Source organism: Dryobates pubescens, chromosome 21 (assembly GCF_014839835.1).
Source record: "Dryobates pubescens isolate bDryPub1 chromosome 21, bDryPub1.pri, whole genome shotgun sequence".
NCBI lineage: Eukaryota > Metazoa > Chordata > Aves > Piciformes > Picidae > Dryobates > Dryobates pubescens.
The window spans coordinates 12,352,790-12,380,585 of NC_071632.1; the positions used below are offsets into that span (position 1 = coordinate 12,352,790).

The 27,796-nt window shown below is 38.6% G+C and overlaps 1 protein-coding gene across 1 annotated transcript in view; it reads left to right on the plus strand.

The window, feature by feature from the left end:
• The window catches only part of PTPRN2 (protein tyrosine phosphatase receptor type N2), a 596,056-nt gene that overhangs the window by 57,294 nt on the left and 510,966 nt on the right, over positions 1–27,796 (plus strand). Inside the window, exon 2 of the mRNA XM_054171491.1 lies at positions 2,898–2,948. Within this exon, the coding sequence (XP_054027466.1) occupies positions 2,898–2,948 (51 nt within the window). The remainder of the gene's footprint in view (positions 1–2,897; positions 2,949–27,796) is intronic.

Below are 27,796 nucleotides of genomic sequence, written 5' to 3' on the forward strand. Positions count from 1 at the left end.
GGGAGCTGGGGTTGCTTAGCCTGGAGAAGAGGAGACTGAGGGGTGACCTTATTACTCTCTACAACTACCTGAAGGGAGGTTGTAGACAGACGGATGTTGGTCTCTTCTCCCAGGCAAGCAGTACCAGAACAAGAGGACACAGTCTCAGGCTGCGCCAGGGGAGGTTCAGGCTGGATGTTAGAAAAAAGTTCTATACAGAAAGAGTGATTGCCCATTGGAATGGGCTGCCTGGGGAGATGGTGGAGTCGCCATCACTGGAGGTTTTTAGGAGAAGACTTGACGGGGTGCTTGGTGCCGTGGGTTAGTTGTTTGGGCGGTGTTGGATTGGTTGATGGGTTGGACGCGATGATCTTGAAGGTCTCTTCTAACCTGGTTTATTCTGTGTATTCTATGTATTCTATATAATGCTTGGAGTGTAGAAGAGAATGGGTGGGAGGTGACTCTGATCTCAGCTCCCAGGTGCTTCAAAATCAGCAGGGGCTGGGTGAACCAGTCACTCTTACTGTGTCACTCCACTAGAAACATCCTGGTTGAAACTTCTCATCTGATACCTTTTGGCTCTACACCACATCTACTGCAGGATGAGAAATCAACTACAAAACTGCCTCTTCCCTCACTGGACACCTTCTACAGCCCTTCACTGGATAAGGGTATTTCAGGCTTCTGGTTTCAACTCTTCTGTGCTCTCTCAGGAAAACAAGGCAAAGGCATTTAACCAGGGATTTTTCCTAACCATAGAAACTTTTCTTTTGAAAGATAAAATTTCAGATTTCTGAAGACAGGATTATTGAAATATACCTTTCATGTAGCTAGCTTATATTAGCACTTGATTTTTTTTTCCCCTGCAAGCATCTATACATATATATATATTAGAAATTTTATATATACATATATATATATAAAAATCAAAATTATCATTACCATACATTTAATTAGAGCTTTTCTTGTGGCCATACTCTGTGCTGATGTGTTTTGGTCACTACCTGTCATCATTTTTGTCTCATGTTCTTTGTGAATCGATGTTTAGTGAAGGCATCCTTCTGCTTTGCTGGGTCAGTATCAAGGCTCCAATGAGACCTCTTCAGTGAGTTTTCAGACATTGTTTCAGATCAGACAGTAGACTTGACTGGAGCAAAACCATATTCATCTTAAAACTGTGCCATGAGCCACAGTTTGGGGATTGTGTAGGCACACACTTTTTTACAGCACTCTGCTTATATAAGCATTTCTGGTCTGTAGCTTCCTATATCTTTCAAAAACTACCCAGATTAGTGGCGTATAGGTAAAAGGAGGAGACAACACTTCTGTTGCAGTGCTTATTGTAGACCTTTCTGCTTCATGTTGTGTATGTGATCTTTTCAGACAGGTGTAGGATAGATGTAGAGGACTCTGCTGGTGCTCCACTATGTCTCTAATTCATATAGATGTGCTTACCTAGCTCAGGCCTAGCACTGAGCTAATAAATTCTGCTGAGAGACACAGCATTCTAGTTCAGACTTAATGATGTGCTAATACAGTTACCTGCTGGAAGGCTATGGAGGCATTCATAAGTCACTTTATCCCCCTGAATTTTTCTTTTAGCAAGGTTATGACTTGGGTAATTCATGGACAGAGAATCTTGAACCTTTCTGAGTTTTTTTTTAAGAGCAACCTACTTAATCAGTTTGATTCTCTGATGACTAGAAATGCATGTACTCTGTGCTTCCATGGAGATAGGCATGGCTGGAGAGAGAGGATTTGCTCCTGTGTTTAGATGTGGTGATGTTCCTAGCTGTTTTTTTAATCTGTAGTGTGAAACTGTTTGACATTAATTTCTGTACCTCCCAGTGCCCATTTATAAACTTAAGGTACTTCCTAGTGAAGTTAAAAGGTTTAATTGTGAAAAATGTGCTCTCTAGGACAGTTTGTGTTCAGCATACAGCCTTGCTCCTTGGATTTTAGCCAGTCTGATCTCTTTATCTTTGTCAGAACACAAAATAATGAAACTACTGGTTGGGTTAACACAGAGTGCATGCCCTTAACAGCAGCATGATATTTCACGCTGCTTCTGTACTTGGTCCTTGTCCTAATTCCTCAGCATGAAGTGACTCTAGAGCAGAGGCATATCTTGCCCACTTCTCTGCTGCTCTCTTAAACATCCGTAGGATTTTTCTTCAAAGATAAAAATAACTAGTGTTTCCTTATCTGGTTAGGTAAAGCAACACAGCAACAGGGAACAGACTACAGAGAAAGTAAAGATGCATGTAAGTGGATGAACTAGGAGTGCCTAGCTGGATGTAGTCTCTAGGGTGAGGTATGGGACTGGCATAGCAGGGGCCCATAAAAGCAGCATACTTTGGAAGATATTTCCTGATTTAAATGGAAAAAAGCCCTGGGATGTTTTTCACAGACTTGTAGCTGATTTGTCAGCTGTGTGAGGAGGTATCACAGTATTTTTTTTAAGCCTTTTTTCGGAGAGTTGGTGCTCCTGAGGATCTAGGCATGGCCTACTAAATCAAGGCCTTACCTGAGCAATTTTTACTCAGTTCCTAGGCTTTTGTCATCACAGTAGAAATATCTTTAGGAAACTCTTGATTTCCTGCTGTGTATTTTTCTAGTGTACTGCAGCATTATTGTGCTATGGTATAATAACATATTCAAAATCAAGAGAACATTAAAGTTCTTCAAATTATGATATGAGAGAGACATGAACAGAGAAAGCTGAACCAGACATGTTTCTGTGTTCTTAATTTACATACTGCTCAATTTGGACTTCTAAGGCCAAACAAGTGTCTGATTCTTGATGAGCATTTTACAGCCTAGGAGGTCTCCAGTCTCTACTAGTTATCCATAGTTTGAAGCCTGTATTAATGTTTACTGTTATACTGTTACTTAAATTTTTTCTGTTGTGTTTTTAGGCTGCCTGTTTGAGGATGACCTTTGCAAATCATCTGAAGTCTGTGTAAATGGTAAGTCTCCGGTGTTTAGTTTGCTGACTGCTTTGTCCTCTGCTGTGTTAATTCTATGTGGTTGATTCAGTAATCTATATATGAATGACAAGGAGAGGAAAGGAAAAGTATCACATATGACTATTCTGGTCATCAGTTAGGGGAAATTTAATAATGAAAAATAGATAAATATTCTCTCAAGCTTGAACATCTCCTTTTAGAAGAAATGGATTGTAATTAAATACACTGAAATATGGTAGCATTTAATTTGTCTTAATACAGAGTGAAAGTAACTGTTTTGCTATCTTCAGGTTGTTTATCTTTTTAGAGGGTGATGCTGAGTAATTATTAATCTCCTTTTCTTCAAAAGGTTGCTATTTATTATAATAAGGAAGGTCTCAAAGGAAGACTGCCATTATTCTTGATTGTGTTGCTTCCTTTTTCTGTGATTTTTAGTTGGTTTCTTTTTTACTTGAGTGATACAGAAGCAGCTTTCTTCTGCTCTCCTTTACAGTTTTTATTTTTTTTAATTTTTTTTTGCATTACTGAAATGTCTGAATGAGCCTAATGGAATAGTAGGGAAGATGACTTTTTCCCTGCCCTGATGATAGTCAAAGACTGCTAATGTGCTCCGTAAATTATTTAGATCCTAACGAAGGACGGACCATGTTTAGAGAGAGGTCTTTTGAAGCAATTATTTTGTAAACTACATAGATCTGTAATTAGGGATTTTTTTTGTTGTTTTTAAATTAGGTATTATATAGGAAATGTCTTTTCATGTTCCATCAAGCACAGAAATCAATAATATGGTTCTGTTGTCCCTGGAAGTGGTCAAGCGGGAATTGGACGTGGCACTTGGTGCCATGGTTTAGTAGTCATGAGGTCTTGGGTGACAGGTTGGACTTGATGATCCTTGAGGTCTTTTCCAACCTTATTGATTCTATGAGTCTAAACTTTATTAATATCCTAACTTGACAAACATTTAAGATTAAATGAGATTACATTCCCAGTATTGTTGAATGACAGACAGATGCATTCAGGAGAGGGAATATAACACAGAAATGTAGCTGAGGAGCTGGGAGGAATTAAGTGGGTTAGAAACTATGCATTTTAAAAAACCTCTTACATAAGAATTGCCTCTTAAAGTGTCATTTAAAATTGTTCCAGTAATATGCAAAAATTCTTCACTGACAATCTCCATGAATGACTTCGGGACGGGTAGTGGCAATGTTCTACAGTGGTGCATTTTGCTGACTACCAGTGCCTTCAGTCTTCCCTAATGCAAGTGTATGTAATTGGATTTTGTTAGGTTGCACAGTGTATAGTGCAAAACTTGTGCAACATGTGACAGTAAAGAAGTGTATGTACTGCAACTGATAGCAAAAACTCTTCAGTGGAGATGATCCTTTAAAGGCTACTTCATAGCTTCTTGCTCTGTTTTCTTAATTGGTTTCTAAAAACTCAACATGGCTTTCATTAGCATGCAAAAGTAAATGGCATATTTGAAATCAGCATGGACCTTTTCCATAGATGTTCTTGTATTTTGACATAACTGTAACTAAAAGGTCAGTAATGAATACATTAATTGATCAATTATATTTCCTAATAGCTGATCTTAAGTAAAAAAAGAGTAGCTGCAGGAATTCTGTCAGTGTGTTTGTGGTCATTGCAAAGTACTTTCCCCCCCCTCCTTTTTCCTTATCTGGGGGAATGTTGTTCTTGATGCAAGTAAAAATACACTATTTTTGAGAAAATTAACAATCTTTGCAATTACTAAAATATCTTCAGATTTTCCCTTTTATATGGACCAGAAAATAAGAGATCTGCTTGCTTCTGAGCTGTCCTTCCCATTTTTTCCTGTCCAAAGTGCTTCTGGTTCAAATGTATTTCTGAAGTTCTTCAGAAATCCTGAGTGCTATGCTGAATGGAAAGCTCAGGATCTTAAGGCTGTGGTGGTTGTTATGCTCAGGAGCAGAGCTTTGTGTATTGCAAGGTCATGGAAAGGTTTGCCTCCTTTATTGTCACACAGCTGCCTGTTTCTGAAGTGTGGTGTGAATGGAGGAAAGAAACAGCAGCTACTTTTGGGGAGCATTTACGAAGCATCTGTGATCTGCAGATCTGACTACAGGATGGCTGAGCATTTTGATCTTTTATCTCAGCCTTCAGCAAAGGTAACTGAACTGACTGCATTTTCAAAAATGAAACTGGGTTTGCCTATTGCAAACATAAGGCTTCACAATATTTGCTACTTCACATCGTGGCACTGGCTGGAGACTTCAAGCACTTGTCATGCATCAAACTTGTGAAAGGAGAACCAAAACACCACTGACCGAGCTGTTCCATACCTTTAAAAAACCAGCACTATTCTTTCCTTCTCTCTTATTTTGAAGAAAAGATTGAGTGACTGAAAGAGTTTGATAAATGTTCATTTGTGTATTTAAAAAGGGGGCACTTAAAAGAAGCTGATTTTATTGTTAAAAGCAGTGTAATCCAGTTGTGTGATCTGATATAAACAGCATTACTGTATCAGTTGCATTACTTACATCTGTTTTGGTCATGTGCCATTTTGCAGGGCAAAGAACCTGCTGTAATAATGATTGTTGACTTTTCTGCTGTTTCCCCTCATCATCTAAAGGTCTCTTGGCTTCAGTGATGGGTTCTCGCTTATGTTTGTTTAATAGCTCCAGCAGCATTCATGCAATATTAATTTATTTCCATAAACCTTTTATCAGTTTCCTGAGCTGCACTGACTCATCAAGTGGTTAAAAAGGAACATATTGTTTCATGTTTATTTTAATGGCATTAGGATAAACCAGGCAAAAAGAGGTTAGTTTTCCAGGACTCTGTCTTTGCAAGGTAGAACTTGGTGGGGTAAAGTGGCTTAGGTGTTGGTTACTTCACTTCTGGTACATCGTTACCTCTATTTTAGAGTTGAAGGAACTGGTATTTTCACCCGTCTAAAAGGCCTGAATCTTGAAGGCTTGCAGCTAAAATACTTGAGATGAAAGGTGGATATGCTTATGAGTTGCAGATCCAAAAATAAAATAATCTGACCTGCTATAAACTTGGAAATGTTTGCTTCCCTGTAAGTGCTGATAAGCTGCTACAGATGCTAAAGGAAGCATATAACATCTTAATTACACAAGGGGAAATTATGGGAGGGAAAAGAATGATGTAAGGAACAGGATTTGAAATGAGGCCATGTGTAGTGACACAGCTGTGGGTAAAGGGGGATATGGCATTCACACATTCACATATGTTTTTCTGTCTGGGTTCGAAGTTAAAGCAAATCAGGTTGCCCATATATTTATGTTTTCTGAACTGTTGTGCTCACAATGTGTTTCTATGAAAACGAAAGAGAAAGAAGTATCAAGAAGGAATTTTTAAATGACCTCGGAGACAGAGATCCTTCACTTTTCCTTGAACGCTCCTTGTATTTCTGTATTAAGCCTAGTACAGTTGGATGAGTGGGGATATGTCATGTTCTGTTTTGCATTTTAAGTGATAAGTAAAGCAGTTTATGTAAAGCATCAGCTCGCATAGCTTCCCTGTTGGAAGGTTTAAACAAACTGGCTTCTGAAAGCAGCAAAGCAAAGAGGAGTTGTTATCCTTTCTTATGAAATCATGCTATTGAATTCTGGCAGTGCCACTGGGAAAGACTCCATGTGGTACAGATAAAAGCATTCATTTAAAAATAAGCATCCCTTATTGTCCTCATTTCTGCCTTTATTAAACTGTTTGAACATTTAGAAAGATGGCATTCTTTCCTTTAGGTTTAATCTTCAGATATTTTGCTTCAGAAAGAAGCTTTTTGCTGTGTTTTATCCATGCATGGATACCATGGTATCTTTGCTCTTTATCAGCAGAGCCTTTATAAATCAAGGCAGTTTTATTTATGAAAGATGCTGTGGCTGCAAGCCTCCTTCCCGCATGAAATCATAACAGGGTTCATACAGACAAGATCAGATTGTAGAAAACAGCTCTGTGAGGCCAACCAAAAAAAGTTAATTAAATGCAGTCGTTGGCGCAGTGTGCGTCATTAAGTCAAGCCTCGCTGACAGCCACAAAACTCCTCCTAGGAAGAGATGGTTTAATGTCTGCAGTGGTGTTTGAAGATGCTGTGCTTCTGAAAGGCTGTATAAACAGCTCTGCACAGCTGAATCAATATTGCTTTATGTATGCAAGCTGCACTTGTTAGGAGGGACTTAGGTTAGCATGGTGTGTCAAAGGCATCCAAGCATTGCTGTACAAAGTCATGAGCCTTTCCAAGTTTGAGTGTCTCCAGATAGCTCAGAATATTAATGTACTTTCTTCCTCAGCAACAGAGCTCCTGGAACATTTGGAATCTAAGTGATTGCATGTGTTGGTGATGAGCCATAAATGGTAAACATGTGCTACAGATGATAAGGGAGAGAAGTCAGGATCCCTGAAATGGTTTCTTGAACTTAATGTGTTACGCTCTGAGGTTTTCCAGATCATTGCCCAGTAGGATGGAATTACAGAGGGAGATGCACCTCAGCATTGTTTAGCTAACAGATGTCTGCAGCTCCATCTGCATTTGCAAGACACTGCTCTAAAGCTATCGAATTTTTGTCAGATGACTCTATAAATCTGTGCCTAAGCTTTCTGAAGCTTTCTAGTAAGCGTCAGTGCTTGTTACACCTTAGGAGTAACACTAACTGGGACCTCTATGAACTGTCACTTTATTGCACATACAGAAAATTTCTGTGGTTTCCAAGGATATGGGGATTCTTTACAAATAACTGAAGTCCTAATACTGTGAGGTAAACCCAAGGTTGTAATTTCCAACCTGAATTCCGAGGTACATGGGAATACATTTGTTTGAGGGTAAAAAATGCAGCAATTATTTAAATATAAGGGTTTCCTTCCAGTGGTCCTTTCACACCAGTTCAAAGAGATTGTGGGAATTTTGTCAAACCCCAAACTTTTAAAAATATGCTTTGAATAGCTTTGTCAGGTGAATGTCAATCTAGATTGATACTCAAGGAGTAAACTTTAAGATCTATTGTATAATGATATTCTGAAAACCCACATCTTCAAAAGTATTTACACATCTCATTCAACTGAGGAGGAGTTAACAGCTAAATATTCCTGAGAATCTGTGGTTGTAAGGATGGGACCTTATTTATTATGGATATTTTACATTTCTTAAAGAGTTCATATATATATCTATTAAATAATTACGTGAAAATAAACACCAAGATTAACATTTCCTTAGTTTTCTCCCCACACTACTTCTCTGTTCAATTATGTGACATTTGGTTAACAGGAGCAATTAATATGGAGTTCATTTGGGATAAAGATTCTCTTTTCCCATTAGTCTACATATTCCCTCCTGTTAGCTCTCTTTTTCCCTTGTCTTACAAGGCTTTAAAGATGCCTGTATTAATAACAGTGCCAGAGCTCCTCAGGATTAGTGAGCAGAAGAGATGTTGCAACATAACTTATTTTATGAATCACAAAAACACAAGAAAAGAGAGCAGGAGATGGTGACTGGAGGAAGTGGAGGGCTTCTTGGCTCTATTCTACCCCATCATGCTGCTGCCTAGCAAATGAATTGTTCAGTTTCTAAACCAGGGGGGTCTGGTTTGCTATTGAGTATAGAGTATTTGCTAACAGCACACACCCATCTATTTTCTAGACTGTCTTGTGTTTGTCTCAATGTGATGTTAACATAACTATCTCTGTGACTGTGGGGTAGAAGTGTCTAGCACTACTGGGATTACAACTGGAGTAATGATCAAAGGGGAAGATATAATCTTCTCATTAGTACCAGATGTGTAGCATGATAATGCAACTATGGTTATCCACCATTCCAGCTGTCACTAACAGCTTTATTATGGGCATTTTTCTGTGGAGAATCTCAAGGTGTAGCTTCTTTTGGGCACAAAACCATCACTCAGATTTCACTGACAGCTTGCTGTGCAGCACCAAGTGAAAGGCAAGTATTTATATTCCTGTATCCTATGCTATAGTAAATAAGTCTTGGAGCACTGCACAGTATTATTTCATGTGGACAGACTTCCTTATTCCTACAGCTCAGGAAAGAGTGCTGCTGGGTTATACAGAAACTTTCATTTCTGCCTTAGTGTTGTGACTTATAGTAGTGTGATTTCTTGCTCCAAATATGAGCAGTGTGTTGCACAGAATCATGGCAAGCACTGCATGTAAAATTGCTTAGCCAGTGTATGCCTGAGTGATTTGAGGGAGACTGATGACTGCTTCAAGAAATTTACTTAAAAGACTCTATCTCCCCACCTGGGATTTAGGAAGCCTAAAACTACCACAGGTTTAGATCATTGGAGAGTGAAGTTAACTATATAGTGTGTCCCTCTTCTACCCAAATGATTTATTTACAGTGATGTATGCATGCCTGTATTAGGATTTGGTTGTTTTTCTCTATTTGCTGATTCTTAGGAACTATTCCTAGGCAGGATATGCACAGTTTATGGTCACTTTGAAAACACTAGCAGATTTTTTTCCTTAAAATATATTTAGGTATTTAAGATATAGTCTGTGTCATGTATCTTAGTGTGTAATGGACTCCTCCATTAACTCTTTTGGGGCAAGGTATATAGCAACTGTTGGCACATTTGTTGGACATGTTCCCTATTTCATTATTTTGTTACACTCAAAAAAAGGAGGGGGGGAAAAAAAAAAAGGTAAATGTAGCATTTGGGAGACCATGGAAAAGTACAGCCCATTTGACAAAAGGCATTAGGGAGACACAGTAAAATTTGTGACTGATGAATCATGAAACACAAGAGCCTGAAAAGGACAGTGTGGTCTCTAAAGAAGAGAACACCAAGGGATAATGTTCTGGCAATGAGGTGGAAAGCAAATGAATCCTGGTTTGGAGTGACACTCAAGCAGTGTGCCTCTGCTGAAAAGCCATCCTATTTTCAACTCTTCTTATGTCAAGGGGCATTCAGAAGTGTTATGGTTACTTCCTGATAGAGGTGTTTGGGTTGCGGTTTTTGAAAACTAGAATCATGGGCAGGATTTTTTCCTCAAATTGTTTCTCTGCTTAAAAAAACCCCAAAAATTGAAAACATTCCAAATCACCCCAAACCCCACCATAAACCCTGCCCATTGGAATGGGCTACCCGAGGAGGTGGTGGAGTCACTGTCGCTGGGGGTGTTCAGGGCGAGGCTTGACAGGATGCTTGGTTCCATGGTTTAGTTGATTAGGTGGTGTTGGATGATAGGTTGGACATGATGATCTTGAAGGTCTTTTCCAACCTGGTCTGGTCTATTCTATTCTATTCTATTCTATTCTATTCTATTCTATTCTATCATATTTATGAACAAAGAATGGTGATAAAAAATGTCAAAACACAAGAGACTTGGAACTGGTGATTTCGAAGTGGTGGCTGCGCAGACATACTGCAATTATTAGGTGATTCAGATTTTAATGAGAAGTTAATATTTTAGATTTTTAGAGTGTTAAAAGGATATTTTCTGCTTAGCATGTTGATTACTCATGGATGTGTAATTCCAAAATACACAAAAGTGTATACCTTTGGATCTACTCCCTTATTTTGGGCTTCACCTGATCTGTTCGATGTGAAACTGTGATGCTTGCCTTTGTCCTCCTGAGTATCAGTAAATGAGTATTGTCTCCGTGCAGCAGTGGTTTACTGGGTCAGATTAATTATTATTGTTAATTATCCAGGTACTTCTGATAATTAACAGAGACATTGAAGTGAGTATCTAAAAGAGGATAGACTAGAAAAGTTTGACCACATTTACTGCCTAAAATAATTGTGTGCTGGTTTTTGATAACCCTGCTGCTCATATCTTTCTTTTTGCAAACTCCAGTAATCTGATAGTACATATGGTTAAGTGGTCCATATGGTTAAAATATGGATCATGAATCATACCATATATTTTCAAAATGTACCAATTTTACAAGGCCATTAATGAATGTCTCTTGACTGTTCACTCTGCACTTTCTTGGCTGTGTGGGAGGCAAAGCTGTAGATTTCTTGCATGTCTTCTAACTAACATCCTGTTGAATGTTTCTTTACAGTTACAACTTTCTCTGTCCTTGTGCTGCCATACGTTTGGGGTTTATTTTTCCTCCTCTCTTTACTTTTTCCTTCTTTCAAAAGCTCTTTCAAAACTTCTCTCTGCTGGCCAGATTGTGCCTCGAGTGAATTACTATAACCATTTAATGAACATCTTTGTGCGGCTGACTTCATGGCATTTGACAAGCACTAACAGGTTTTTCTACTTTCAGTCTGCCTTTAGACAGTAAACATAACAGGAAAAAAAAATGTATGATTTGAGAAAGGGAATGTTGTAGTCCTGACTAAGTAAGCTCTCATGGAATGTATGAGAACTGAGTAGCAAAACCTTGTAAGTTGGATCAGCTGAAAGCTTTTCTGCCTCATCAAAGCAGACCTCTTATTATAGTTTTCTTCAGGACGTGGGGATTCTTGTCTGGAGATAGCTTGTATGTGAAAATACATTCAACAATATTTAACAACTGTGACATTGGATAAGAAGTTAAGGATGAGGGAATGACTTTATAATATTCTAAATATGAAATGCAAGTTCATATATTTGTTCTTCATATGCATATTTTTATATATATATATATATGAAAATAACTTTCATCTGACAAATGAACTAAACATAAGATGCTTTTATTTCTCTCTCTCTTTTTTGTTTGCTTTGTTTTGATGTAAATAAAGAATATAGATGCTTTGTCCCAAGTTACTGAAAGTCCTTAACTGGGCTGGATTGGGTCCAGAGTAGAACATTCATCCAAGGGTAGAAAATACATGCCTTATCTTTCTTTTTATGCTTAGAATAAATGTTCTGTAATAAAGAACAGTGAGAGACTTTTTTTCTTCTGCATCTTTCTTTAATAAATAAGAGTAATCTGAAAGTGAACTAATTATAGTACTGTTGATTAACAGGTAAAGGCCTGGTAATGAAAAGTAATTCTCCATATAAAGCAGTTGAAGCCTTTAATTTAAACAGAGTTTTCTTTCATGCCCCACAACTTCCATGGCAACAGCAACAAAAGTTGTTCCAGAGGTAGACAGAACGATAAATATATTTGATGGTCCCAGGGTATTTATTGTTATTTAGTCCTTTACTTAAATAGCTTTGGCTGTTGCTCTGCATAAGCTGAGAAATATTTGGTTGCTTTTGCTGCTGTGTCAGCATGTTCCTCTGTTGGCCCTAAGGCAGGATTAGTATGATTTAAGAAAGTTGGTGACAGTGGAGAATGGTAAGGGAGAATAATGTCATTTAATGTCTGGACTCTAAACTCTTAAAGGAAAGATGTCTGTCAAGAGGAAAATATTTTGGTTTTTAATGTAGTTCAGCAAGCATTTGTGTTAGAATAAGACTGCAAATTCAATAGTAAGGTTGAAAATGTGTACTTAATTTATTATATTTAATCTTAGGCCTATTAATGCTGTATTTAGTCTTGCAGCTGCATTACCTCACTGGCTCTTTTGGAGATTAGACTATGCCATCATAGGTTTTGTTGTTGGTTTTCTTTTTTATTCCTGGAAGTAACAGGACAGGTATAATTGTAAACAGTTGTACACTAGTCAATTTTTCAATGACATGAATGTGTTTTGCTAGCTTTCTCTGTCTGTTGTTGAACTGTGATTGATTCTTTCTCTATGGCGAAGTCTGTAATATGTGAGAGAGAGACGTATTACCCAACCTGAAACTGTATAATGTGCTGATGGGGGGAAAAATTGAGAGTAGAGTTGGAAATTAAGTTCTTTCTTCAGATTTTTCCCTCCCCCATAGTCCTCTTGCTCTATGCTCTATGCCTGTGAAATTCAGAGAAGGGTATTGTGTTAAACTGACAATTAGGTGGATGGACTTTTGAATGATATGGTTGCCAATAATGTCAGTTTACTGGACATTTACAGAAGACAACTTGCAATGCCCAATCACAGTGGAAGCAGTTTAAATGGATTGTGCATTGCCAAAATTAAATCAATCCATTTCCTTTGGAGGTAAAGTTTTGGGGTAGTGGAGTCTATTGTCTTTTAAAAGTTTGATTAATTTTCTAGCTTTAAGTATTAAGTTTGACTTTCTTGTGTTTATTGTGACAAAAGAAACCCTAAACTTTTCCAAGTTCATTCACAGAATACTAGGTTGGAAAGGACCTCAAGGATCATCTAGTCCAAGTTATAAGTCTTGTGTTAGTATTTTTATCTTCTAGGATGTGGTTTCATTTCCCTTCACTGTTTAACTTTCAAGTTTGAGATGTAAAGATTTACTAGCCTTCTACAATAATGAAAGAGTCCTACTTTAATGACAGCCTGCCTTCATTTTAATGGAATTTTGCTGATGGCTTACGCTAACTAATTTAATAGAACAAACTGTTCTTTCACTGACAGTAGCTATTAGAAAAGTTCCCTCTCGAATTTGTACCTATAATTTTGTTTTGCCTGGATCTGTTTGAATGATTGTGTTCTACATATTGATTTAGTTTGTTTTGGGTTTACTTCTAAAATTTCTGTGAATAGTGGTTGAATAGAAATGAACCAATATAGTCAACAATACATCAGGTAATGTCATGCTCATACACACTTGGGAAATACCAGTCCTGTTCCATGTCCCAGATTTCTTTTTATTCACTTTGATTTTGTTATGGTAAATTTAACTTTAGATGCCAAAATTCACTCAGTGTTATCGTTAAAAATGTTTGAAATTTAGTCTCTACTACCACGATTTGGTTTTCTTTTAGTAGGGTCACTGCCTTTGCTTTGAAAGCCCAAGGGGCAGTCTTCCCACTCTCTAGTTGGGGCTCACCCACACAATAGAAATTATAACTGAAGAAGTGGAAACTGCTGAAAGAAACTTGAGCAGAAAAGCATCCCTGGTTTAGTGCTGTCTCACTGAGGGGTGGAGTACTCAGTGGCAAAGGATTGATAGATACGTTTAACGTTGCAATACAAACCATAAATCCTTGTTCACTGTAAAGGTAATCAGGCAGTTAGTGCCCATTTCGTGCCTCTAGATCTAATTACAAGTCATATCTTCTTGCTGAGCTTTATTTCAAATGATCTAAAAAGAGATTTATACAAGTCTCCAAAAGCTGAAGGGTTTTCTAGTAAATTAAGCTATTGGGTAAGATTATTTTGTAGTTCGTTAAATATTGGTGTCCACAGATAATGTCAAACAAGATCTAAAGGTGCCAATGCATTTTGTTGGCATGGTAGTTGAAAGTAGGTTGTGACTGGAATAGAGGTTAACAGCATATTTTAATATGGAAGACAGCTACACCTTTGAAAGACTTATTCCTCCACAAAATTATGTCAAAAAAGAATCTGTCTACCACTATGCATCCTTTACCACTATGCATCCTTTTTCTATCCACAAGCATCTCTTGGCCAACATAAATTAACTAATACTCTAAGTTTGGGAGATGCCATACTGTGCCGGTTTGGGCTGAGCTAGAGTTAAATTTCTTCACAATGGCTAGTATGGGGCTTTGTGTTTGAAACAGTGCTGACAATATGGAGATGTTTTAGTTACTGCTAAGTGGTGCTTACAGTCAGGGCCTTTTCTGCTCCTCACGCTGCCCTGCCAGTGAGTAGGCTGAGGATGCACAAAATGCTGGGAGATGCTGGGTGCACAAATGTTGTGGGATACAGCTGGAACAGCTGACCAAAGGGATATCTCGTACCATACAATGACATACTCAGCAGTAAACTAGGGGAAGGTTGTCCAGGGGCTACTGCTTGGGGATTGGCTGAACATCAGCCATTTGGTGGTGAGCAATTCTTTTTGTGTCACTTGTCTTCCTTGGGTTCAATTGCTCTGTTATTTTCCTTTTGATTAACATTTATTATTATTTTATTTCAGTTTGTAACCTGTTCTTGTCCCAGTCCATGAGGTTTTTTTTGCTTTTACCCTTCCAATTCTATTCCCGCCCCCATCCCACTTTGGGACAGAGTGAGTGAGCAGCTGTGCGGTGCATAGTCTCTGGATGAGGTAAAACCCCAGCCTGTACTTTCTCAGGACTTCAGTGTCTTGTGAAGTTGGTGCAGTTATTCCTTGCTGCTTTGCTTAAACAAGTATCCTGCAGTTATGGGGAGAATGACTAATTTATGTCATCACAGACCAAAGGAAACGGTACTTCAGAATTCTAGGGCTAAAGGGTTTTCATCCAACATTTCATTTGTACACAGTAAATATTTCCCTTTCTTAATCTAAATGTCTCTACATTAGATATAAATGGGAAATGGGCATTTGTTAATTAAGCTGCAGTAAGTGCATGTTTCAGTGCCATTACAAGCTGCCTTTTTAGAAACCATGACAATGATGTTAAGCATTTGCTAAACAAAATCTGGTCCTGTATGTCATGCAGTTTGCATCCTGTTTACTACTAAGGAGTTGGCACAGACAGAAGACGTTTTGTTAAAAACAATAAATAAACAGAATTGTCTTGGTCTGAAATCAACTGTTCTCAGAAGTACAGTTTTGGATGGAAAAAAGAACAGAGGGCATAAACAGTTTTTTTCCTATCTTTTATGCCATTGATTTTTTTAAAAATTATTTTATTTTCTTTAATGAACCAGCACTTGCACATTACATCAGGTGTTATTTTATGGAGCTGCAGCTCTCCTTATTATGTGAACCTGCATTTTTCAAGCAGAGAAATACCAAACACAAATCTGTTCCATCCTCCCAAGGGAGAATTACAAGGAGCTATTTATCGAGTTCTCCTGCAGGGCATTTGGTACCATGATTTCAGGTCCCTGTCTGCCTCACGGAGGTGTAAATGTGAGTGCTTGCCACCCTGAACAGTGATATGGGATAATCTCTGCCCCCCTCATGGCAGCTGGTCATTTTACAGTAACGTGGGTAGGAATCCTATGGCTGGGAGAAGAGCAGGAAGTGGGTTTCAGAGAATCATAGAACGGTCCAGGTTGGAAGGCACCTCCAAAGGTCATCTAGTCCAACCCTGTCTGCAGTAAGCAGGGCATCCTCAACTAGATCAGGCTGCCCAGAGCCCTGTCAAGCTTCACTTTGAATATCTCCAGGGATGGGGCCCCAACCACCTGGGGTTTAATCCTGTTAGGTGGAGTTTGGGATGCTCACCTGGATGTCAATACCTGTACTACAGAGAAAGCTTTTGGATTAAAAAGAAAGAAAATCCAGAGAGTTGAAAGCTGTGCATAAGTAATTGGCTATCAGCTGCCTTGTTTTCCAAAAAACCTGCAAAACTTAGCCCCATCCTCAGTTCATCTATCCCCTAGACTGTTCTTTCTGTTGTTTTAATCATGCAGGAATTTCTCTGCAAGCTGTGAACCCCAAGCTGACTATTTTGCTGGGAAAAATTGCACATTATAGCCATATAATCAATGACATAGTCTGAAACCACTCCATTAAAGAAGAAAAAATGTACGCAATGTGAGAAAGCTCATCTATCTGTTGTCTAGAAAGATGATTATGATGTGAGATTTTCTTGGGGGGAAAATACAAATTAATGTAGGTCATTGATTTTGAAAAGCATTATCCTTTGCTAGACAAGGAGATTTTGTAGGCAGTCTAACACACTTGCAGAGGAGCAGAGCCATATGTCACTGCAGCAGGGTTGTCCTTTGGCTTGAATAAAATGAGAATGTGAAGGATTTTATTGCTTTGGGTGTTAATATTGGTCGTAATCACGATGAAACAGAATTATCCACAGTATCAGTGTGGGAGATAGTGCAGTTCAAGTGGCAACAGTTTTATGGGGGAACAGATTGATTTATTTCTAGTTGTTTACTGTCTGTGCCCATGAGCCATGCTGTCTGCACGGCTGGATCCATGCTCCACAGAAGTCTGTGAGTGTTGTATGCCGAGTGGATAACTCTTCCCTTGGGAGCAGCTTCTCGGAAGTGTCTTGCACAATTGCACTTGAAGAAACTGTGGAGAATATTGATTAGTGGCCATTCTTATGGAAAGTGGAGGAGAATCTAAGTAGGGCTTTAACAAGTCATAATTCCATCTTTTGTTGTTAACAATATCTGAATCAACTTCAAATCCAGCCAAAGAATATGGCTCATCCTGGCAAGGCTCAGAAGATGATTGTGTATTCTGACTTTAGTGCTGCTTACAGCAGCTTTGGTGTGGGGACATGGTCAGCAAAAGTAATGGTTTGTTCTTTCAAGTGAGGCCACAGTAGGCACTGTTCTCTGGAGCAGCTTGGCTTGGTGTTGTTCTTATGTCTGGCCTTCTTTGCTGTGTCGGAGCAGAACCTGTGATCTTACACCTTTTCTCCTTGCCATAGTCCAGGATGCCCTGTGTGAGTAGTATGTGCTGCTTGAGGGAAGGGAAGCCAAGTTTTATTTTGCAGGTTTTTTTTTCTCCTGCAAATAGTGTGGGGATACTGAAAGGATGCTGAATGGGGGAAGACAGAAGCTTCAAGTCTGTGCAGGGACCCTGCAGGCATGTAAGAGAGGGAAGAAGTGAGGGAATCAGAAAGGTGGTAAAAGGCTGGGGACACATTGGCTCACCCCTGGGCTCCTTCCCATTCACTCTTTCACCCTTCCTACTCCGGGTGTCACCACTCTATGTCTGAGGGATCCCTTGGTAATGAAAGAAGTCTCAGAGTTGAGCGAGAAAATGTAACTGGATACATCTCTGAAAAGGATGCATGGAGAAAGTGTGATGGTGGAGAGGTGTGGACCCAGTGCAAATAACTTGGTTTTGTTCATCAGTACTATAAAGAGGCCATTTCTATTGGGCCAGACTCTCAGATTAACATTCCTATTGTCTTCTGCAGCAGCCAGTTGGTTCAAAAGCACAGGAATTGTTTATGCTGCCAGATTCCTTACAGGGAAGCCTTGGATATTGTTTGCATTCATACTCCCTTATACCTTTACATCCATCCTTAAATCTGTTGCTAACCTAAATTATTATTAATCTCAAATATTTCTTCTTTAGATTCAAAGGAACATCTTTACATATCCTACTACACTAGGTCTTGACTTCTGAGTTAAGTGCCAGAGTATAGTAATAGGTTAGGGGTTTCTAAACTGTTAAATGAACCTGAGGGATATGTAATGTTTTGGTAAAGGTAAACCTCACCAGCAGTTTCAAAGAGAAAATGGTTAAAAACCAGTACTTAATGAGGACTATTGCAAATATTCAGAAGTAACATGTAAGGACTACATGCTGTAGGTGTACTTTCAAGTTTCTGTTATTTGATATTTGAATCAATAATTTAGTATAGTTTTAAAATATAACAAAAAATAACAAAATTTAAAACTACCTTTTTTAATGGGGGAGAAGTAAAATGCTGTTGGGAAAAATGGTAAGACTGGTCCCTAATTTTATTCATAAATCAATTCTTACTCGTTTGCATGAAGAGTGTTTGTAGGAGGAAAGGACCAAAAGTCTACTTGAGCAGTGAGTGAGCTTTAGTGCTAGAGGTCTGGAAGATCATATCCAGGAGAGAGTCAAATAATGAGAAGAAAATTTCTTTTCCTGCATCTTCCATATCTTTTTGGGACCTTATTCTCAGACTATATTTAGAGTTTATGAAAGGATGTGTCAGAAAAGGTCATAAGATGCAGTGCTTTCACAGATATCTCTTGTTCTGGAGGGGTTTTGTTTGCTTTCCCTAGTCAGTCAAAAAACCCCATAGTTCGGTGATGGGATGATGTGATTGCATTTTAATAACTCTGGCCTGATCTTTCTGAGCAGCTGAGAGTCTATTTGTCACTAGTACTGAATGAAGCCAACAGGCAGGCAGAGCTGGTTAAGATGTCTGTCTCCATTAAACACTGTGCCTGTTTCAAAAGGTTTGGTCTGTTATCGTTGTCTTGCCCTAATGAGCAGTGGCTCAACAGTAACTGGATGAATTAGCTAATCTCTAAATCCCATTACTATTTGTTTTGCCTGATGCATTTGCTGGGTTGCTAAATTAGGATGAAAGATGCTAGCAGTGTAGAGCTGTTAGCCAAACAGACTCAATTGATAGCCCCACAATGTCAAGGTCATGACTGAATCTACTGCAAAGAGAGGCATAACTGGAGTTCTGCAAAAAAAAATACAATTACTTAAGCAGCAATGGGATCTGTCAGGGACTGGTGCCAATGTGGTATGTGTCGTTGTGGATGGGTGCCATAAAGGCAGCTCCATCAATATTATGGGAGATCTGAATGAATAAAGCCAGATGCCAAGTTCTGCTCCAGAATTACCTAATAGTCTTCTTTGTATGTCCATCCTTATTTCAGTGTCTGACAATGTGAAACTGGGAAGCAAGAACATTACAGAGGGGAATCCATTGCTCTGAAGTTTTAGCCTCTTAATTGCTTTCTCTGAAGCAAACTTGAGCAACAGTTATTTTGCTTAGAAAGTAGGTTTTAGTACTGAATTTTAAATACTTGATGTATATTATCTTCTTCTTGTGAGATAATTGAATTATTGGATGAGATGGCATTATGCTTGATAGAAAGGACCTTCAAAGAAGTTGTCTTGCCTGAGATTAGTCTGAGAGAGCTAGAAATACTAGTTAATTTGAGGTATATTAAGCCATGTACCATTTCCCATTAAAATTAGCTATCACAGAATGGAAGAGAATCAGCGAAATCGGTGTGCAATAACAAAGAGTAATAACATAATGGGGTGTGAAAAGCTGATGGATTCCAGATTGGTTTTGATAATAGGCAGCAGAGGTAGCAAACAATTTCATAGCTGGAGAAGATTCAGAGAATTTGATAGAGCTGGAAGATACCAAAGAGAAGAAAGAACAAAAATATCAAGAGAAGTTTTTCAGTATGGCAAGGTTTTTCAGTATTTCTGTGAACACTTAACAATTTTAATCATCTCTGCTGTTTAGAATGATCTTTGAATCAGCTGCAAGTGGCAGCAATGGCCACTTAATCTGTTTGAAAGTATTTGGGTTCTTTTGGAAAGACCACTTAGGAAGAAGTTTGTAAGTTTTCTAATTTCTTGCAAGTAACTTGTTTGAACTGATTTTTACTTCCTGGCATGCCACTTGTCAGACAGCAATGTTTATGTGTACCTGCAAGCAACGTAAACATGGTGAAATGTGATGTGCAGAAAGTCTTAAAGCTGCTATTGAGTTGTTGTACAGCTGTACAAAAAAAAAAAAAGTTGGGAGGGGGAATTGTTTGTTTTCCATACCTGTGATATAACTTCTACAGGTTTTGAAAACTCATGTGCTTAGAAGAAATCGTTACTTGAATAATGGTGAGTTATGATCTCAGGCATTGCCTCAACAGGTATGACTCTCTCAAGTCTGCCTTGCTTGTGCTGTTGTGCTCAGGGCACCCCTTCCAAATTTTAAGCCTTCTACGAACTTCTTGGCTGCTCTCTCCAGCTTCCAGATGCTCCTTCCCCATCCTTCCTGGCATCCGCATGAGCAAAAGCAGGCAGCCTGGCTATTCTCGTGAGTCTCTGCCTTTTTCTTTCCCTTCTCTGGTCAGTAATATGGCTAATGTGAAAATAGCACTTCCCTGTTCTCCGATGACTGTGGCTGGATTGTCTGACTCTGTGGCTGATGCTGGCAGGGGTGATGTGGGCTCCTCTTTCTACCTTTTACTCCACAAGGTTCGTGTCCCATGTGGGCTGTGCAGTCCGGTTGGATGGAGAAGGTTGTCTTCTGAACTAGATATATCCTATGAAAACCTACCTGGCCCTCGACGTGTGTTCTGCCCTCCACACAGCTCCATCCTCCACTAAGGATCTATTAACAGATGATGAGAAAATCTATAAGCAGAAGCACAATCCTCATTTTTGCTCTGGGGAATGTGCTGAGAGTCTTGTGGCTGGAGGCATGAATTTCATCTGGGTTTGCCTGAGGCTGTGAGCTGTGCTGCTAATGGGAGATGTCTCACAGCCCTGGGTGACTCGAAGATCTCTAGAGGTCCCTTCCAACCCCTACCATCTCCACCAGGCTGGTGATGTAGCTTTGTGAAATTCTGTGGCTGGAGACATGCTCATAGTATGAGGCCATTGTAGCCACGTGGATGTTTCCCCAGGCCCTTTCAGTTAACAAAGCAGAAGCAGTATTATTATGACTAATCATTACTAAACCCAAACAAACTGAAAACCTTCAAAAAAGACTTGCTGACTGACATTGGGAACATAACTTTAACTGCTGATAGTTACTCAATTATTATGTCCCTTCTGGGGGACACTTCTGATCTTTCTTGCCTTCCCCCATACACGCACAGGTTTATTTTGCTGTAATAAGAAATAAGGAAGGTTCCATTTTCAGACTGTCCATGTTCAAGATCATGTCTTCAACAAACTGTTTTTAAAAGAGAAATTATAACAGTACTTGCTATCTGGAAAATGTATATCTAAAATGACTTATGATAAACATGTGTATAGCATATTGATTATCTTTGATTTGATGAGGGCATTGTCCGGGGAGAAGTTTCAGCAGCAGAGCTACCCTGTTTGCTTTACAGTTTTTTGACCTGCTTATTAGATGGCATTGGTACAATCAGCTGGTTTGTGTTTCACATCTGGAGATTTATCTTGTTATCACACTGAATGTGGCTTGTTGACTTGGTATCAGTCTGGCTTTCTTATGAAAAAGATGAATTTGTGAGAGAAGTGTTTAGGGGAACTGTGCTACAGAGTCTGTCAGCACTTTTAATTGTTTTATGAATGCATACAAACTATTTTAAGCAGCTGCTCATCTGTGGCCAGTAACATGCAGAATACAGCCTTGTGTGATGAAAATTTTATATTTTATTTGCAATTTTATGTGAGAAAGAGTTGCAAATAAAAGTAGGGAAAACCTAACAATGCTGAAGGCCATCAATTCTATCCACAATGAAAAGATCCTACTTTTCAATTCTGCATTGGTTTGCAGATAATATTTTTTCTGGGTAGTAGTAGGGGGGAAATAAAATCTTTCAACCAAATGCAGTGTTTTGTATTATGGTATAACTATGTAGTGGGAGTTTAGTTTATATATTTCTTTATAAGAAGACTACTTTTGTTGAAAGGGAATTGGCATAGCAACACTGTTGTATTGGAGAAAAAAAAATGGTTTCATTCTAAGAGAAAATTCTTAACTTCTCATGAAACTTAAAACAGCAAACAGCCTGTTCTCCCTCAGAATGAGTTACTTTCTCCTCCTGTTCCTTTTCATTAGTCCCTCCTTGAGTCCTGACCTTTTATTTTCCTGCATTAATGCAGCTCTGTCTCTTGACTCCTCATCAACCTCTTCCTCTCATACCCTGCTGCGGCAGACATCCTTCAGAAGCAAGTGCAAGAGCAGATCATACACAAGCTGCACCTAAGGATCCAAATATGCTTTCTGAATGTCATTGAAGAGTGATGACAGGAAGGGGTAGAAAGCAAAAGTCATAGTCAGGGCTATAGTGGTAAATACTGAAATTTCACAGAGAGGAAGAATTTTGAAGCTTAAATTTCAGAAGTGCAGCAAATTGGCCCCTTTCCACACAACTATTAGAGCATCTTGGTTCAGTTATTCAAGAGAAGACTGTGCATATATATATATACACACACATTTTTTTATATATATGTATATTTAATTATTTTTAAATATGAACCAACCTGTTAGGCTGTGCAGCTGAGTTCTTAAAACCAGGATTGCTACAGCATAATGACAGTGTAACTAGCCTCATGTGTTACGTTTCAGTGGTAGCTGTCAAATCCTTTTGTTACATGATGTGGCTAGCAGTTCCACATGCAGGCTAGCTAGGGAAGTGCCTCTGTAATGTTTGTGCACCTGAGGAAGTCTGCAAATAGTTTCATCTTAGTACTGATGTGTTATTTACTGGCAAGTCAGCGTGAAAGGGTGTAGATTATTTTGATGTAACATTGTGCTGACCCTGCTTATTGTAGATGAGCAGATGGTATGGAAAACATTTTGTACTTGGGCCAGAGAAAGGCTATGAGACTGAAATGTAAACCTTGGGCTGAAAGTCTTGGGCATGATGAGCTCATTGTTAACATCTCTGGATGAGGTGGCTGGAGAACAGCCTGGGCATCATGACTGCGCAGCACCATTCCTCAAGAGCAGGAAATCCTGCAGAAGGCATTGGTTTCCAGGCAAGGAAGATTTGGGAAAACCAACAGTGAGCAGTGACCGGAATGTAATAGTGTGGTGGAGCTGTCAGCTACCTCCCCACCAGAGTGTCACAAGTGCAAAAAGAGGGGAGGTTTCAGCAGGGTTAAGGGTCATTTTGGGCTTGCCCCTTTTAACCACTATTTTCCTTTTGTCTGCATACAGATGGATTCGGGAAAGCTGTGGGATATGCAGCTGAGTGGGGAAGGTTTGTTCATCTTGATGCCCTGATAATGAGGTTTTCAGATTTTGAGCTGAGGATTCAGTTGGTGCTTTTTGTTAGCTGTGTGCATTGCTAGAGATCAAAATGTGGTTCTCTGACTAGCAGTCAGTTGCTAGGAGAGCACAAATACCAGACAAATATGAGTAATTTAATTCATACTAGCACAAGTCTGCAGTGGGATTGGTTTTTGGAGTGCCTGTGTATGTTTATCAAAAATTTTAGATGCATGTCAGCATAAAGATATACTGAGTACGTGTCACAGAAACCAGGAGAAATAGAGAGTGTCATAATCATTAGAGATGCAACTGAAACGAGCTATAGACCTGCAGGAGAATATTTCCTGCTAAGGCTATGGGAGTGATAACCCCCTGATAGACATGCTCATTTATGGCTGTACCTCGCTCTTTATGTTAGGTGCTGTAGTGGAAATTCACAAGGAAAGAATGCTTTTGAATTCACGGATTTTATTAAGCAAGAAATCAGTTTGCACCCTCTACAGCCACAAATCTAAATGCCTAGTGATGATCCATCATGTCTACTATGAAAAAGAAAAGAGTTCTACAGGGATTAAATATTCCATGTCATAATGTATAGCTGGTTTAAGGACTGCAAGCTATATAAGAGGGTTGGTTTTTTTTTTTGGTTTGGTTATTTTTTTAGGTGCTTGACCTTGCACATGGAATTTTTAGGCACAGTGTAGTCTCTGAGAGATGCTTTGAAAAGCAACAGCAATCGCATTACTGTCTATATGGTAAATGCTTTAATTTGCTCATGCTCACTCCTTTAGCAGAATAGCACTTCTGAACTGAATGCAAATGCCTCACAGGTGTTGTTTTTATCTTCCAAGTTCCTGACTTGCCTCAGAAATGTCTGTACCTCTGAGGATTATAAATCAGTTAATCACCTAAGTATGTGACTTCTCTTTACTGGAGAGGATGGAAAAGGAAGTAATAACAAATGAAAGCAGAGCTGTGCAGATCTGAAAATTCCTTAGTTTGCTGCTGAAAACACCTGTTGGGAAGGCAATTGTCAGAGTTGTATGGTGTGCCTGAAATGGATGTTTTCAATATTAGTTTGACATGTAGCTGTTCACAATAAAGTGGTGCAGTAGCTGTGGAAATAAGCCTTTCATGTGTGTTATGTTGTAGATTTGTATTATCCAATGCTATTGATTATTTAGTTTGAGATACTTCTGTGCAAGTATCTTTCAGGTGATCTCATATAATGAAGTAAAGTGGATATGTATGCATAAAAATCTGTTGGATGTGGCACAAGCTCTTGCAGATGAACACAGATTTATACATTTAATACTTCTATTCAGACTTCCTTGTATTCAGCTAGTGATAAATTTTCATTTCTGAAGCTTGAATCTCCTTGATGGTGTAATGACTGCTCTGATTTGGAACATGTCTGCAATAGTAATTGTTAAAGTGGGTCCTCTTCTGCAGTGATTTGGCAATGTTTTTCTTCTTATTGTTCTCCTACCATTTAGACCTCAGTGAGATGTATGGTGCTAATGATTGCTGAAGGCTTCTCTGAATGGTGAGAGAGGCTCAGAGTGTGAAGGAAAAACAACTTGATGAAAAACAGTATAGAGTGTTGGAAGTGGATGTGGCATGGGATGATTGTATTGCATATGAATATTGCATATGAAGAAGATTGTACTGAATATATAGAACAGAAGTGAGGAGGTGGGTTGTACTTTTAGCATGAATAATATACCTTTGTGGAGTCTGGTAAATACCTCAACTGAAATACATGTCTTAGATGAATCTATCTGAATCCATTCATCTTAATTGAAAAGGAAGACAGGAATTGTGCTAAGGATACAGCTACTTCTATGACAAATTTAGAGTTCATTCATTTTTTCTTAACAGGGAAGTTAATGATTTTTTGTAGAAGTGTACAGTGATTCATTAATTCACTATGTATTGTATTTTGTAAGAGGCACAAAACTGACCTGAAGAACTACACAGTGCTCATATAAGAGGGTAAAGTTGTTTGTGAAAGAAATGTCAGCAAAGACTCAGATTAAGCATTTCTACAGAATTCTGGGAATACTGTGCTACATCTACTAATTTCAGATTTTCCTTTGAATTTACTATTTGCCATTGTGAAGTACTCACACCAGGTTATGTCTGCAACACATGAAACTGCCTTTCTGTTTTCAGTGGGTTAAGCTTCATTATTGTAGCTGCTTTTTTTCTTCCCAAGCACACAGCAAACTGCTGGAGTTCATGTATAACTCAAGAGGGCAGGGATAGCACTGAACCAGAGCTTGGTTCTGCTTTATTGATAATAGATCTGAACAGTTAAGAGCAAATCTCCAGAATGCAATCACAAATCCTTTAACCAGGCAGCTTGCTGAACATCTGCAATGGAATTGGCACCTAAATTAAAGTTAAGCATTAGTTGAAGTTTTCAGAGAGCAAATTGGAAAGCTAACTACAGCTGTAATTGCAGCAGAGATTGTAATGAGCATAAAGCTGGACTTGTGAATTACTATTGAATTAAAAACTGAAGCAATTGTAAACATGCTAATTTTCAGGTATGGCATGGGTTTATGTAAATTAACAGTCAACATATTTTGCATGTCTTTCAAACCTTCATGTCTTCACGATAAAGCTACAATAGCATGGAGCTCCACTCTCCACTCACATAGTAGATGCAATATAAGCAGAAAAGGTCTTCCAATGGACATAGAAAAGGAAAGGAGATGGACAGGGCTTGTGAGGATGTGGAAAGCATAAACAAAATAAACAATAATCCAATATCCAGGATGCTGAATACCTCGATGAAGGGCTGTGCAGCTTTGGGGGATTATTCTCAATTTCTGCTTCTTTAATAGATTTAATTTAAATATGTTAATTAAATTAGCTCAAATTAAAATGCTAATTACATTATTTAAGTATATCAATGAAATTAAATGTATTTTCCAGTTATGCAGAATGTAATTATCCTCTCATGCTCTGTGCTCTCTCTAGCCTTCCAAGATCTCTTGTGAAGGAAAAAATACCTCCATCTGTAATGTCACTGTTATAAAGGGAATAATGAATCCTAAAGAGATTTATGGGTGGGAATCGTGCATAACTATCAGGAAAAAAAATAATCTAGCCACAGTAGAAGTTTATTTAAAAGATGGATATCTACATGTGTTTTAAATAATACCATTAAGCCCAAAAATTTTGAAGTAGGGCTAGCAAAGAAAGTAGGAATATGGCTTTGTTGATTTAGCCGTGCTCTCAGTCAGTTGATTAGTGTCAAGCTAGTCATGAAATGGATTTTAAAGTAGGGTGCAGCTTTATTCTGTTTAATACTTGTTTAGTTTTTAATTACAATTTATTTCCTAAAAAGAGGTGATTGTGAATGACACAAGGCGTGGACACAAGAGGTTTTAATAAGGGCATGGCTTTTGTGCTTCCCAGCACAGGTAGGTTTGGTACACTCAAATGTCAAGATGTACTTCTAGAATGGGGGGAATATGTGCTGTGCAAACTAGACAAGGAGTCTCTCAACCACTTATAAGTAGAAAATGCCAGAGTTACCATGGCAAAACCCAAAGAATAACTTGGGGACGTGGAGGGTTGTCTTTTGACTTAATTTTCATTGAGTCTAATGGCAAGGCCACTATGAGAATGCTGCATAAAACTCTCATGCCAGTGTTCAAAATGAAAAATTGGAATGGAAAAAGAAGAGGGTAGCTGAAATAATTTGAGGGTTGAGAAAATGTTAAGGCTCATGGCTCAGTTTGTCAAATTTCTCTGAATATTGGGAGATTGCATGACTGCAGTGTTATAGTATTTAGTGCTCAGCAAATACTATGCACTGTGACCTCATCAAAGCAAAAAGACAGTCTTAATATGAACTGGTGGGCAAAACCTGAAAGTAGGTAAGTAGGTTATTTGTCACTTGTCTTCAAATAGGCCTGACTGTCTCTTTTTAGATAGTATTTTTTGGTTGAATGTGCTTTTCTGCAACATTGCATAGTTGAAATGAACAGAGGAATGAAGCTGGAGACTGAGGCATGAACAATTTGGTTAAATGGCCAAATGAACTCTTCTGGCCTGAACTCTGGCTGTTCAGATTTTATAAAGCAATGAAGCAGTTTGGGTCACTTGCTGTATCAGTGCATAGGAGCGCACAGACTGCAATTCAGGAATAAAAGTTTGTGTAGATGCATTAAAGGACATTTGGAGTGCAATTTGGAAACCAGACAAATCATGCTCTGCAGTATTCCTGACCTGTTTCTGAACTGCATGCTACTATGGGGACACAGCTTGTCATGTTGGAGTTCAAGCCATTTCTAACATTTTCAGCATGGCCTTAATCAGATCTGACCACCTCCTATCTTAAGAATCCAATTCCTTGGGCAGAAACTGTTTTATTAATCATAGCCTTGCCATTAAGTAGCAGAGCTAGTTAATGGGAAGAGGATTTCCATTAACATGTCCTGAGCAGAGAAAGTTTGAGAAGGACTGAGAGACTTTTATTGTGGGTCACTTTCTAAATTAATTCTTAGTTCACTGCTTGCATAGTAGGAAACCTTTTGATTTGGTGTGTTGCTGGGGTTTT